The sequence below is a fragment of the Neovison vison genome, chromosome 6 (assembly GCF_020171115.1).
Source record: "Neovison vison isolate M4711 chromosome 6, ASM_NN_V1, whole genome shotgun sequence".
NCBI lineage: Eukaryota > Metazoa > Chordata > Mammalia > Carnivora > Mustelidae > Neogale > Neogale vison.
Genome location: NC_058096.1, coordinates 45928977 through 45943395, shown reverse-complemented (window position 1 = coordinate 45943395; position 14419 = coordinate 45928977). Strand labels below are relative to the sequence as shown.

The 14419-nt window shown below is 40.2% G+C and overlaps 1 protein-coding gene across 2 annotated transcripts in view; it reads right to left on the bottom strand.

Annotated features, from left to right (window-relative positions):
* CRYBG3 (crystallin beta-gamma domain containing 3) overlaps positions 1 to 14419 on the bottom strand; it is a 117341-nt gene that overhangs the window by 39718 nt on the left and 63204 nt on the right. For both annotated transcript variants that reach the window (XM_044251189.1, XM_044251190.1), the window contains one exon: positions 10919 to 11045. In XM_044251189.1, the coding sequence (XP_044107124.1) occupies positions 10919 to 11045 (127 nt within the window). The remainder of the gene's footprint in view (positions 1 to 10918; positions 11046 to 14419) is intronic.

The window sequence follows — 14419 nt, the reverse complement described above, 5'->3', positions numbered from 1 at the left end:
ACAATTTCACAAACAAATGTACTCGTGTGACTTGAGTTTGTGTCCTTTCTACTCTGCCTGCTACTCCTTGAGACCTGGCCGAGGGCCACAGGCACCTCTTCAGTGGCATCACTCTCTTCTTTACATTTGCTTTTGTGTATTCACGGCTTTGCTTGCCTTACAGCTTTTGCCTTCTATCTTATTTTTAAGCACCTTTCTGAGCCATTCTCCTGGTTTTCACACTCTCTGCATTTTGCTCTCAAACCTACCAAATGTACAGTGTCTGATCTGGTTGACTAGTTACCATCAATACGGTGTCCCTGAGCTCTAACTCTAAGCCAAATCCAATCACCTGGGGCTAAATCTCCAGGGATCACATGTATGAAGTGTGATATAAAACATGCAAAAATCTACAAAACGCGAAACCAAAACCTCTAACTGCCTTGTTAGGTGACTGCAACAGGCATTCAGAATCATGTCCATGGTAGGCACTATGAGGTTTTCATGTTACTAGCATCTTGCTTTACCAGGCACAGTTAAAATAATTATGAAAGTCTTAAGTGGAGTTCTGTTGCTTAAGAATGAATAATGATGAAACGAACTCAAATCTGTACTCTGCTTTCCATTTTGGAAGCATTTACATCCAAGGGAAAATCTGGATAGCTTACTATGGTCTCTAGTACAGAACTCCCCACTGTCAAAAACAAAAACAAACCAAAAACCAATGAGCAGATGCTTCAGGACCAAAGATATGCCTTTTTAAGAATTTATAATTTGGGTGTTCTTAAATTCCATAAGATCCCACAGCTGAACTGCCCCAGAGCCCTTGAGCTATAACCCTCTGGTGGACAAAGTAATATAAGACACCAGTGGAGATCTGGTATACCCATTAATTCAGAAGAAATAATAATCTCCATTGCATACCACCTGGTTTCAAAGATCTGAAAAGAGGCCCCAAGACTGAAAATCTTAATAAAAGCAAATCCAAAAGTTAAGCTAGTATAAAACTGAGGAAAAATAAGCATACCAAGAAAGTTTTATCCAGGAAGCCAAGGAAAAAAAATTCCTTTTTAATCCCTGGAGCCTAATACTCCTATATTCTTCTGGACCTCTCCTTTAAAAAAAAAAAAAAACTAACTCAAAGTCATTATGTATCTGCCTGACTCATTTGGAATTAGAAACATATTTCCTGTTGTCTTCTCCAAGTACTCTGTGACACAGATTACATTATCCCTAAGGAAAATGTCCAGAATTTGAACTTAGTGGATCCAGAGTGTTCTGCATACTGAAGCCAAGACATTAGAAAATTGCATTGTATTGTACAATTTCTCTCTCTATCCTTTTGTTTATATTATTTCAACTTAGATCTTACATATAGCCCTTCATTTCTTCCCAGGTTAGGAACACTAGGAGAACTGATATGAAAAGATGTCACATGTCAACTCTACCAGTTACCTTCAATAGACTATGAGAACCATAAGAGGTTTTTTTTTCTTTTTAAAGATTTTATTATTTATTTGATATAGGGATAATAGCAGGAGGGGGGGAGGAGAAGCAGATTCCCCACTGAGCAGGGAGCCCCTCTTGGGGCTTGATCTCAGGACCCCAAGATCATGATGACTTGATCCAAAGGCAGACGCTTACTTAACTAAGCCACCCAGGCACCCCAACAACCACAGAGTTTTTAAAATCCTATGCCTAACTACATCATAAACTTAAAATTTTCAGAGGTAGATCTTATGTTATGTCTTATCACAAAAAAATAAGGGGCAGAAGGAAACTTTGGGAGAAGATGGATAGGTCTGTCACTTGATGGTGGTGATGGTTTTACAGGTGCACACTTATCCACAAAGTCATTGAATTGTATATATTAAATATGTACAGGTTTTGTATAATATCTCAATAAAGTAAAAAAAAAACCAAACTCCTCCCCAACTATATGCTATATCTGGAGAATAAAAATATTTCAACTGAAAATATTTTAGTGAACATGAAATTACAAACTGTCTGAAAGCCATGTAAATATTTACTATACATATGTATTGGTCTGCAATGTGACCATATATTTATAGCTACAGATGAAATGCTAATAAGCCTTTGGTTGAATGAAATCCGGTTTTCTGCTAAGATTTTTTAAGTCTAATCATTCTATAACAAAAAAAAAAAAAAAAAAAGGATAATTTGACATGGGCTCTAGAGTAAGATATCACAGCTCTACACTTGGGCATGGTACCTAAACTTTCAGATCCTCTGTTTCTGTACCTGTAAGATAAAGATCATAAGAGTATCTCATGGTCTTTGTGAAGATTAAGTATAAGTATGCATGTAAGGCCATTAATAAGTTCTTGATAAATGTCAAGATTATAATGACGAGGACAAAAATATCTTTATAAGCTAGGAAGTAGTCTTTTAATTGTTAAAAAATCTTATTTTAAGAGAACAGAGGATTTTCTAAAAAGGGCATTTTCATTTACTTATATAAAAATGGCATCATTATTTTTGTAAATGCTCAAAACTTTTCTGTGTAACAGTAATCAATGTGCCAATTCCTGCCAATTTTTCCAATGTATATTATCATACTGTCTATACCAAATACCCTCTAATTATTTAACTATACAGTTACAGTATTTATATCTCTTCACATTTTCTACTATTGGGAGACTTCAAGGAGTGACCTGGGGTTTTCTTATTTGTTTGCGTGTTTTAGTCACAGTCATCCTGGGAAGGTGCCATCACATTCACTGTTGAACATTTCTAGAATCAGCAATGCTTCTGTTCAACTGCTTTTTAAATAAAGAGGGAAAAATTAAAAATTATTCAATATTAGGTGGAAGACACTTTGAATCACGACCCATAGTTCCTAAAATAAAAGATGAAGGTTCTATCTTATTTTGTCTTGCTTGCCTTTTAGTGGTCAAGTAAGGAAGAGCTAGGTAGAGAAAAACCCTTGAAGAATAGGATTGGTGGACTAAATACCTCAAATGTTATCCATTGCTCAAGCAAACTCAGTGTGCAGTCTTCAGTGGACTGTCCTATATGTCTTTTAGGTAGAACTGATTTCCAACTCACGTTCTTACTGAAAAAGATCATTCACCCACCCCACCCCACCCCACCCCACCCCAAAAAAACTCCCTTGTTCCCTATGCTACTTTTCCCATTCTGGCTCTTCCTGCCTGACTAGGTGAAGGGCCCTAACAGATGAAAACCTGAAGGACCAGAGCACACTACCAACCTGTGCTCACTCAAAGTCCATACAGACCCCATAATCACTCTTCACTTCAATATCAATTCCTTCAAAAAGGGCTTTGGAAACCATTCCAGACAGTTCAGGATTTATATGGATACAGATTACTATGGAAAAGAGACTACAGTGGTAATCTTAAGAAAGTATGTCCCTGTGAACACATTAAAAAGTCTCTAGGGCTGGTGAGGAAAATGAGCAATGTTTGATAAACCCTGATATCCTACAGAGCTCTCTAACACTTATCTCTTTTCTGTGAACTCATCAACTTCCACCTGGAGTCCTACAGTGTTCAGACTTATCTTCTTCACCCCAAACCTTTTCTCAAGAGTTACCAAGAAGATCTTGTGAAACTTCAAATCTAATCTTGCTCAGTAGGCCTAAAATCCATCAGAGGCTCAAGGTCAAATCAAGAAAAAAAAATCTGAACTCTTCAATATGCATAAAATACCCTTCATTATCTGGCTCTTGGTCTCATTTTCCCGAAGTTCTGCTTATTAACATCCTGACTTAATTGTATTTGCCAAACACACCAGTTTCACTTACATGAGGGTTTCTTAATCTCTGCACTATTAACATTTTGGACCTGATGACTTTTCTTTTTTTTTTTTAAGGTTATTTTTACAGAGAGAGAGAGTGAGCACACACAAGCAGGAAGAGCAGAAGGAGAAAGAGAATCTCAAGCAGACTCTGCCGTGCTCAGTGCAGAGCCCGATGAGGGCCTCGATCTCATGACCCTGAGATCACGACCAGCAGAAAGAAACCAAAAGTTGGACATTGAACCAATTGCATCATGCAGGTGTCCCTGGACCTAATGACATCTTATTGTGAGAAGGTTGTCCTATGAGCTGTGGAGGTTTGGCAGTACCCCTGGCCTCTACCCACTAGATGTCAGTATCACACCCCACCCCTCACCCCAAGTCATAACAATCCAAAATGTCTCCTGACACTGCCAAATGCAGTGGGGTAAAGTCACCTCTAGCTGAGAACCACTGACTCACATCCTTGCCTTTTTATATGTTAATCTCTTGCTAAAATAGCACCTACACCTTTCTTCTTCAGTCAGTCCTGTAACCTCTCAACTTGGCCAATTCTTGAACCTGAAATTTTGTTCAACTGTTATCTTTTCCTGTTCCCAAGTGGGAGCAGTTGACCTTTCTCTGGTGAGTACTTTGTGCCTAATCCGATCATAGGCAAACATTATCAAGCATTTATGAAAGGAAGATGGCGGGGTACTAGGAAGAGGCGTCTTTTCAGCTGGTACCCCAAAGTGAGCTGATTACCTACCAAAGAACTCCGATCACCCATGAAATCAGCCTGAGATCAGAATTATACACGTCTGGATCTCTACAGGGGCAGAAGACGCCAGTGAGCACGTAAAGCGGAATGGGAACAGCGGACTGAGATCGGAAGATAAACAAAAGGGGGAGGGAGCCACCAGAGGCGACCGGTGCAAAAGTAATACCCCGATACGAGCGAGAGTGCCCTGCGTCTGGGGACCAGCATTAACTCGGAGACTGGTTGAAAGCACTCCAAAAGAGCAAAGGATCGCGGGGGCAAACTGTGGGAATCGGGGCGGCTAGGGACAGGGGCTTGAGTCCCCGGTCCCAGACGGCCTCCCCGGCGCGGAGGCAGAGAGAGTGCGGCGGAGAAACCGGCTCCTGGTCCCTAAGCCGCCAGCGTGCCCCAGAGCGCGGGGTTCCGGCTCCTGTGAGGGGATGGGAGCCGGGCCAGTCTGCAGAACGCGCGCTAGCCCTACCACAAAGCTTGAGATGCGCGTGCACGTCGCTCCAGCTCTCCTGGGTTTCTAAGGCCCTGGGGCGCTTCTTGACCCGGGCCATTGTTTCAAAGTCTAAGCCTCGCGCCCGCGAAACTCTTCCCCCGACAGAGGCGCGCAAAAGCCCAGCCTGCGGCTTACGGACCAGCGCCCCGTTCTCAGTGCCCCAGACGCGCGCCCGACCCACAGCCGCCTCTGAAAAGAGGTGCGCGCAAGCCGGGCACTCCCAGCCCCGGCCGGCGGCAAAATCTCAGTGTGCGATCGCTGCTTGGAACCTCTCTGGCGGTCGGGAGCTCCCAGACAGCCGCCACTGCCTTGGCTTTGGGGACGAGCAAAAGATCCTGCGCCCCCAGGGTCTTTAACTTGGAACCTGCACTGCCAGCGTCCAAGGGGGAATTTATTCAGCTTCTGCACCCAGACTGAGGCTTCTGAGACGGAGATCAGGAAGTGTTCCAGGGTGCACCTTGACTGCACCAGAGTTGATACATCCAGCTACATCTGTTCAGTCTTCTCCCACCAAAATGACTAGGAGGAGGAATGCCCAACAGAAGAAAAATACAGAGGATGGACCTTCCGCAACAGAGCTAACGGCTATCAACATAGACAATATGTCCGAAAGAGAATTCAGGCTAACAATTATCCAGGCAATAGCTAGGTTGGAGAAAGCCATGGATGACCAAACAGAATTGATTAGAGCCGAACTGAAAGCGACCAGACAGGATGTTCACAATGTTAGGGCGGAGCTTAAAGCTACCAGGGAGGAGGTCCACAATGCTCTCAATGAGTTCCAATCCAATCTAAACTCTCTCAAAGCTAGGGTAACTGAGACAGAAGATAGAATTAGTGATCTGGAAGACAAACAGATAGAGAGAAAGGATCAGGAGGAAGCCTGGAACAAACAGCTTAGATCCCACGAAAGCAGAATTAGGGAAATAAGTGATGCCATGAAGCGTTCCAACGTCAGAATTATTGGAATTCCTGAAGGGGAGGAGAAAGAAAGAAGTCTAGAAGATGTCGTGGAACAAGTCCTTCATGAAAACTTTCCGAATCTCGCGAATGAAACCAGCGTTCATGTACTAGAGGCTGAACGGTCTCCACCCAAGATTATACACTCCAAAAAAACATCACGACACCTGATAGTCAAATTGAGAAATTATAATTGTAGGTATAATCTCTTGAAAGCTGCCAGGGCAAAGAGGCTCCTTACTTACAGAGGGAAGCCCATCAGAATAACGTCAGACCTGTCCACAGAGACCTGGCAAGCCAGAAGAGGCTGGCAAGATATATTCAGGGCACTAAATGAGAAGAACATGCAGCCAAGAATACTTTATCCAGCAAGACTGACATTCAAAATGGATGGAGAGATAAAGAGTTTCCAAGACCGGCAAGACTTAAAAGACTATGCAACCACCAAGCCGATACTGCAGGAAATATTAAGGGGGGTTCTATAAAAGAGGAAAAATCCCAAGAATAGCATTGAACAGAAATATAGAGACAGTCTACAGAAAGAAAGACTTCAAAGGTAACTCGATGTCAATAAAAACGTATCTATCAATAATCACTCTCAATGTGAATGGCCTCAATGCACCCATAAAACGGCACAGGGTTGCAGATTGGATAAAACGACAGGACCCATCCATATGCTGTCTACAAGAGACCCATTTTGAACCTAAAGATACACGCAGACTGAAAGTGAAGGGGTGGAGAAGCATCTTTCATGCCAATGGGACTCAAAAGAAGGCTGGGGTAGCGATTCTCATATCAGATAAATTAGACTTCAAACTAAAGACTGTAGTCAGAGATACAGAAGGACACTACATAATCCTTAAAGGGACTATCCACCAAGATGATCTAACAATTGTAAATATCTATGCTCCCAATATGGGAGCAGCCAATTACTTAAGAAAACTGTTAATCAAGATAAAGAGTCATATTGATATGAATTCACTAATCGTAGGTGATCTTAACACGCCTCTTTCAGAATTAGACAGATCATCGAAGCAGAAAATCAATAAAGAAACAAGAGCATTGAACAACACATTGGACCAGATGGACCTCATAGATATATACAGAACATTCCACCCTAAAACAGCAGAATACTCATTCTTCTCAAGTGCACACGGAACCTTCTCCAGAATAGACCACATACTGGGTCACAAATCAGGACTCAGCCGATACCAAAAGACTGAGATTATTCCCTGCATATTCTCAGATCACAATGCTTTGAAACTGGAGCTCAATCACAAGGAAAAGTTCCGAAGGAACTCAAACACCTGGAAGCTAAAGACCACCTTGCTTAAGAATGCTTGGATCAACCAGGAGATCAAAGAAGAACTGAAACAATTCATGGAAACCAATGAGAATGAAGACACTTCGGTCCAAAACCTATGGGATACAGCAAAGGCGGTCCTAAGGGGAAAATATATAGCCATCCAAGCCTTGCTCAAAAAAATTGAAAAATCCAGAACACACCAGCTGTCTCTACACCTTAAAGAACTGGAGGATCAACAACAAATCAAACCAACTCCACACATAAGAAGGGAAATCATCAAGATTAGAGCTGAGATCAATGAGGGAGAAACCAGAGATACAGTAGAACGTATCAATGAAACTAGAAGCTGGTTTTTTGAAAGAATCAATAAGATCGATAAGCCACTGGCTACACTAATCCAAAAGAAAAGAGAGAAATCCCAAATTCATAAAATTATGAATGAAAGGGGAGAGATCACAACTAACACCAAGGAAGTAGAAACAATCATCAGAAGTTACTACGAACAGTTATATGCCAATAAGCTTAGCAACCTTGATGAAATGGATGCATTCCTGGAAAAATATAAACTACCAAAATTGAACCAGGAAGAAATCGACAACCTGAATAGACCGATATCTAATAACGAGATTGAAGCAGTGATCAAAAATCTCCCAAAAAACAAGAGCCCAGGACCTGACGGATTCCCTGGGGAATTCTACCAAACCTTCCAAGAAGAAATAACACCTATTCTCCTGAAGCTGTTTCAAAAAATTGAAGCAGAAGGAAAACTTCCAGACTCTTTCTATGAAGCCAGCATTACTCTGATCCCCAAACCAGGCAAGGACCATACCAAAAAAGGAGAATTTCAGACCAATATCACTGATGAATATGGATGCTAAGATTCTCAACAAGATCCTAGCCAACAGGATCCAACAACACATTAAAAAGATTATCCACCATGATCAGGTGGGATTCATCCCTGGGCTACAAGGATGGTTCAACATTCGTAAATCAATCAATGTGATACAACAAATTAATAGGAGAAGAGAGAAGAACCACATGGTCCTCTCAATTGATGCAGAAAAAGCATTTGACAAAATCCAACATCCGTTCCTGATTAAAACGCTTCAAAGTATAGGGATAGAGGGAACATTCCTGAACCTCATCAAATCTATCTATGAAAGACCCACAGCAAATATCATCCTCAATGGGAAAAAGCTTGCAGCCTTCCCGTTGAGATCAGGAACAAGACAAGGATGCCCACTTTCACCACTCTTGTTCAACATAGTATTAGAAGTCCTAGCAACAGCAATCAGACAACAGAGAGAAATAAAAGGTATCCAAATTGGTAATGAAGAAGTCAAACTCTCTCTCTTCGCAGATGACATGATTCTTTATATGGAAAACCCAAAAGACTCCACCCCCAAACTACTAGAACTCATACAGCAATTCAGCAGCGTGGCAGGATACAAAGTCAATGTGCAGAAATCAGTGGCTTTCTTATACACTAACAAGGAAAATACAGAAAGGGAAATTAGAGAATCGATTCCATTTACTATAGCACCAAGAACCATAAGATACCTGGGAATAAACCTAACTAAAGAGGTAAAGGATCTATACTTGAGGAACTATAGAACACTCATGAAAGAAATTGAAGAAGACACAAAAAGATGGAAGACCATTCCATGCTCTTGGATCGGAAGAATAAACATCGTTAAAATGTCTATACTGCCTAGAGCAATCTATACTTTTAATGCCATTCCGATCAAAATTCCACCGGCATTCTTCAAAGAGCTGGAGCAAATAATCCAAAAATTTGTATGGAATCAGAAGAGACCCCGAATCGCTAAGGAAACGTTGAAAAACAAAAATAAAGCTGGCGGCATCACCTTACCTGATTTCAAGCTTTATTACAAAGCTGTGATCACCAAGACAGCATGGTACTGGCATAAAAACAGACACATAGACCAGTGGAACAGAGTAGAGAGCCCTGATATGGACCCTCAACTCTATGGTCAATTATTCTTCGACAAAACAGGAAAAAATATACAGTGGAAAAAAGACAGTCTCTTCAATAAATGGTGCTGGGAAAACTGGACAGCTATATGTAGAAGAATGAAACTCGACCATTCTCTTACACCGTACACAAAGATCAACTCAAAATGGATAAAAGACCTCAACGTGAGACAGGAATCTATCAGAATCTTAGAGGAGAACATAGGCAGTAATCTCTTCAATATCAGCCACAGCAACTTCTTTCAAGATACGTCTCCAAAGGCAAAGGAAACAAAAGCGAAAATAGACTTCTGGGACTTCATCAAAATCAAAAGCTTCTGCACAGCAAAGGAAACAGTCAAAAAAACAAAGAGGCAACCCACGGAATGGGAGAAGATATTTGCAAATGACAGTACAGACAAAAGGTTGATATCCAGGATCTATAATGAACTCCTCAAACTCAACCCACACGAAACAGACAAACACATCAAAAAATGGGCAGAAGATATGAACAGACACTTCTCCAATCAAGAAATACAAATGGCTATCAGACACATGAAAAAATGCTCATCATCATTAGCCCTCAGGGAGATTCAAATTAAAACCACATTGAGATATCACCTTACACCAGTTAGAATGGCCAAAATTAACAAAACAGGAAACAACATGTGTTGGAGAGGATGTGGAGAAAGGGGAACCCTCTTACACTGTTGGTGGGAATGCAAGTTGGTGCAGCCTCTTTGGAGAACAGTGTGGAGATTCCTCAAGAAATTAAAAATAGAGCTTCCCTACGACCCTGCAATTGCACTCCTGGGTATTTACCCCAAAGATACAGATGTCGTGAAAAGAAGGGCCATCTGTACCCCAATGTTTATAGCAGCAATGGCCACAGTCGCCAAACTATGGAAAGAACCAAGATGCCCTTCAACGGATGAATGGATAAGGAAGATGTGGTCCATATACACTATGGAGTATTATGCCTCCATCAGAAAGGACGAATATCCAACTTTTGTAGCAACATGGACGGGACTGGAAGAGATTATGCTGAGTGAAATCAGTCAAGCAGAGAGAGTCAATTATCATATGGTTTCACTCATTTGTGGAGCATAACCAATAGCATGGAGGACAAGGGGCGTTAGAGAGTAGTAGGGAATTTGGGTAAATTGGAAGGGGAGGTGAACCATGAGAGACTATGGACTCTGAAAAACAGTCTGAGGGGTTTGAAGTGGCGGGGGGGTGGGAGGTTGGGGTACCAGGTGGTGGGTATTATAGAGGGCACAGCTTGCATGGAGCACTGGGTGTGGTGAAAAAATAATGAATACTGTTTTTCTGAAAATAAATAAATTGGGGAAAAAAAAAAAAAAGCATTTATGAAAGTACTAGTTTCCCTATCAGACTGCCAGCTCTCTGAAAGCTAGGACAGAGACTCTGGCCACTGTTTCACCAGCATCTGACACAATCCGGCTCATGAAGCAGGTGTTCAACAAATACTTACGGAATTGATGGATGAAAAGCAAACCTAAGTATTCATTAAGAAAAGCAGGCAAGCCATATAAGCAGGTCAGCATAATGCTTTCAGGTATTCCAAACATTTGATAACCTCATGTTCTATCACAACTCTGTCTTTAATGGACAAAAAACCAACAGAAAACTAAGAACAATGATGGTAACTCACAGCTTGTAAGAACCGGAAAGACAAGATGGGGCCACTTAATGCCCCACAGGCATTACTGTCTTCAAAATCTCCTTCTTCAAGCAAGAATTGCTGGCCTTTAAAATGTTCTTTTTCATAGGCAACCCACCTAGAAATACAAAGAACATCCAAATGAGCCACTAACAAGATTAACTTTAAAAAAAGAGAAAATCATGATAAAGCACCTCATTGTGTATCATCGTATTTTAAAAAGCAACACATTTGTTTTGTTACCATTTATAAAGACAGACAGATGTTGTATGCTTCAAGGATCAACAGCTTTATAGTTTGGAGGATTTTCCCAACAAAAAGTTTTTACAGGATTGTGATAGAGCAATGCTAAATGTTAAATGTTTGTGGTATGACCTGATACCACATCTCAATGTGGAGAAAGGATAGTCTGCCAAGTAAAAAATAACGGAAAGCACCAATAGCCAATGAGTAAACTTATAAACCCATTTTGAAATTCAAAGATAATTATTCTTATTTTACTGACAAAGCCCTTCTGGAATCACAGAATGATTACTGTATTTAGCATTTATTTAGGTTGTAAATCAAAGGAACCTCTCACTGGGTTTCCTATCAAAAACACATTACTGGTGGGTTTAGCAGAGAAATGCAAATGGGCTGACATTAGCCCTGATGGCCTACACAATTAGAATACTTCTGTAAATATTTATAGGTGGGCAATGTTGTTCCCACCATATTATCAGTGGTGATAATGGCAATGGGTAGCACTTTCGCAGAGTACCTTCCAGGGCACAAGTTTTTTTGTTTTTTTTTGTTTTGTTTTTGTTTTTTTTAAAGTAGGCTCCATACCCGGCATGGAACCCAATGCAGGGCTTGAACTCCAGTGACCCTAAGATCAAGACCTGAGCTGAGATCAAGAGTTGGACACTTAACTGACTGAGCCACCCATCCAGAACACTTAAACTGACTGGACACTTTCTTGACTTCTAATCAAAAACTGTATAGAACACTGATAAAACCATTAGTCATTAAGTTCCTCCATGAAACTTACCTTTTTAATGGACTAATTCACAGCAGCTAATGAATGTAATGTGGGCATAGATGGTTCATCACACATGCTGACCTGCTTCAACCTGCCTTTTGAGGCACTTTGTTGTTAGAATGGGACCCCCTCCAATGGGGCAGATTCTAGGATGACTACTTTGAGCTCCTAGGTTGGGGACTTCTGAATTCTGGGGCTTGACAAACAAAGCTGGGTAGGGCTGACTACTATTGTTTTGAGAAAATGAAAAAAACTACTCCAAAAATTGTTTCCATAGGGTACAAAATAACAGTAACCACTCAGCAATCATGAATCCATCCTTGCCCTCACCACATAGGTGTGTATGTAACTGGGGAAGAAGAAGTCCACATGCATTGGAATAAACATCTTATACATCTTAGTGGGTTTGTAATATGTAAAAAGACCAACATTGGGTAAGACTTTGGTGGGTCTTTTACAAAAAGACCCACCGAAGCCTGGGTGGCTTCAGCTTAGGTCATGATCCCAGGGTCCTAGGATCAAGCCCCTTATCCGGCTCTCTGCTCAGCAGGGAGCCTGCTTCCTCCTCTCTCTCTTTGCCTGCCTCTCTGACTACTTGTGATCTCTGTCTGTCAAATAGATGAATAAAAATCTTAAAAAAAAAAAAAACAACATTATTTTATTCTTAAACTATTATGAGAAAATAAATTGCACAGGAAAACTTTCAAATTCTAAATGTGGCTTTCATTATATAAATGTGGCTACTCAGAACATGCCTTTAATATATCTGAATGGGAAAAATAATAAAATATATAGAAGACCTTAATATTAAAGACAGATTAATAAATTATTAATGATGATAGTTCAAAAATCTGCTCAGCTTTTAAAAAAAATTTTAAGAATCAATTTATATATCCATCTGGAATATTTAAAAACAGATGTTATCTGAGAAAAATGAAGAAACATCAACCTCACTTTCCCTAGATTCCTCAAGATGGGACAGAGTTCCTACTACCTGCAGTTAAACAGTTAAAAAAAAAGTGAAAAATGGTAGAAATCGAGGCAGGGGAGAGGGAGCAAAGGGAGAGGGAGAAGCAGACTCTGTGCTTAGCAGTGAGCCAAACACAGGACTTGATCCCATGACCCTGAGATCATGAGCTGAGCTGAAATCAAGAGTCAGATGTTTAATCGACTTAGTCACCCAGGAGCCCCTCAACTGTTCACTTTTAAATAAGGACATGGAATTTTTCTCCTGCGTTCTATTTCAAACAATAATATTTTCTTAAAATAAAAATTAAAAATTAAAAAAAAATTTTAAATTAAATAAAAATTAAAAAAATAAAATTAAATTACCAAAAAAAACCTCAGAAAACAATGCAAATCATGATCTAGTTAATGGGAAAAACATTCAGATCCCAAAGGGAAGAAAAGGCAAAAATATTTAGCAGGGTTAACAAGAAGGGTATGTATTCATAGATTAGAGTACAAATAAATAGGACACAATAAAAATTTATCCAAAACATATTTGTTCTTCAAGGGCCTAAAAAAATTTTTTTTAACTGAAGGATAAAGAATTAAATGGTTACATTACAATATGTTAGACCAATTTTGGATATGTTCTACATATCTAATATATGGCACATTCTCCTTTATATCCATATTGGCTAGTGTAGCCATCACTAGATTTACTGCCAGAAACTGCAAAGTCTAAGTCTTTAAATACAGTTTCTTGAGTGATCTTAGACCAGTCATTTAACACCTATGAATAAAATGGTTTAGTAGCATCTTATGATAGAAAAGCATAAACAAGTTTTATAATATTACTGCAAATAATAAGACATCAATACTTAAATTAAAATGAACTAATATTCCAAATAAACCATTGTATCAACAAAGAGACCAACAGTGTTTCTAGAGGAACTCTAGCACTGGGTCAACAATGGCAAATAAACTATGAAGAAAGCTTCTTCTGATTTTTATCTGCCAGGATACAAATACAAAGGCACATCCCAATGCACTCACAGATTTTTCTGGGGTACCTGCCCCAGAAACGGCTGACTGATACTAGGATGGTACCAATGATTGGTGACACTTGGGTTTACACTGAGAGGTTCTTGGGGGGTGCTTCCTCAAAAACAGTACAGGGCCAGAGGGTAACCAATGTTAAAAATCCTTGACTTGGTCAGGAAATGACAGATGCTGGCAAGTATGCGGAGAAAGGGGAACCTTCCTACACTGTTGGTGGGAATACAAGGTGGTGCAACCACTCTGGAAAAGAGCATGGAGGTTCCTCAAAAAGTTGAAAATAGATCTACCCTATGACCCTTCAATCACACTACTGGGTATTTACCCTAAAGATACAAATGTAGTGAACCGAAGGGGCACATTCACCCGAATGTTTAGAGCAGCAAGGTCCACAATAGTCAAACTATGGAAAGAACCTAGATGTCTATCAACAGGTGAATGGATAAAGAAGAGGTGGTGTATATATA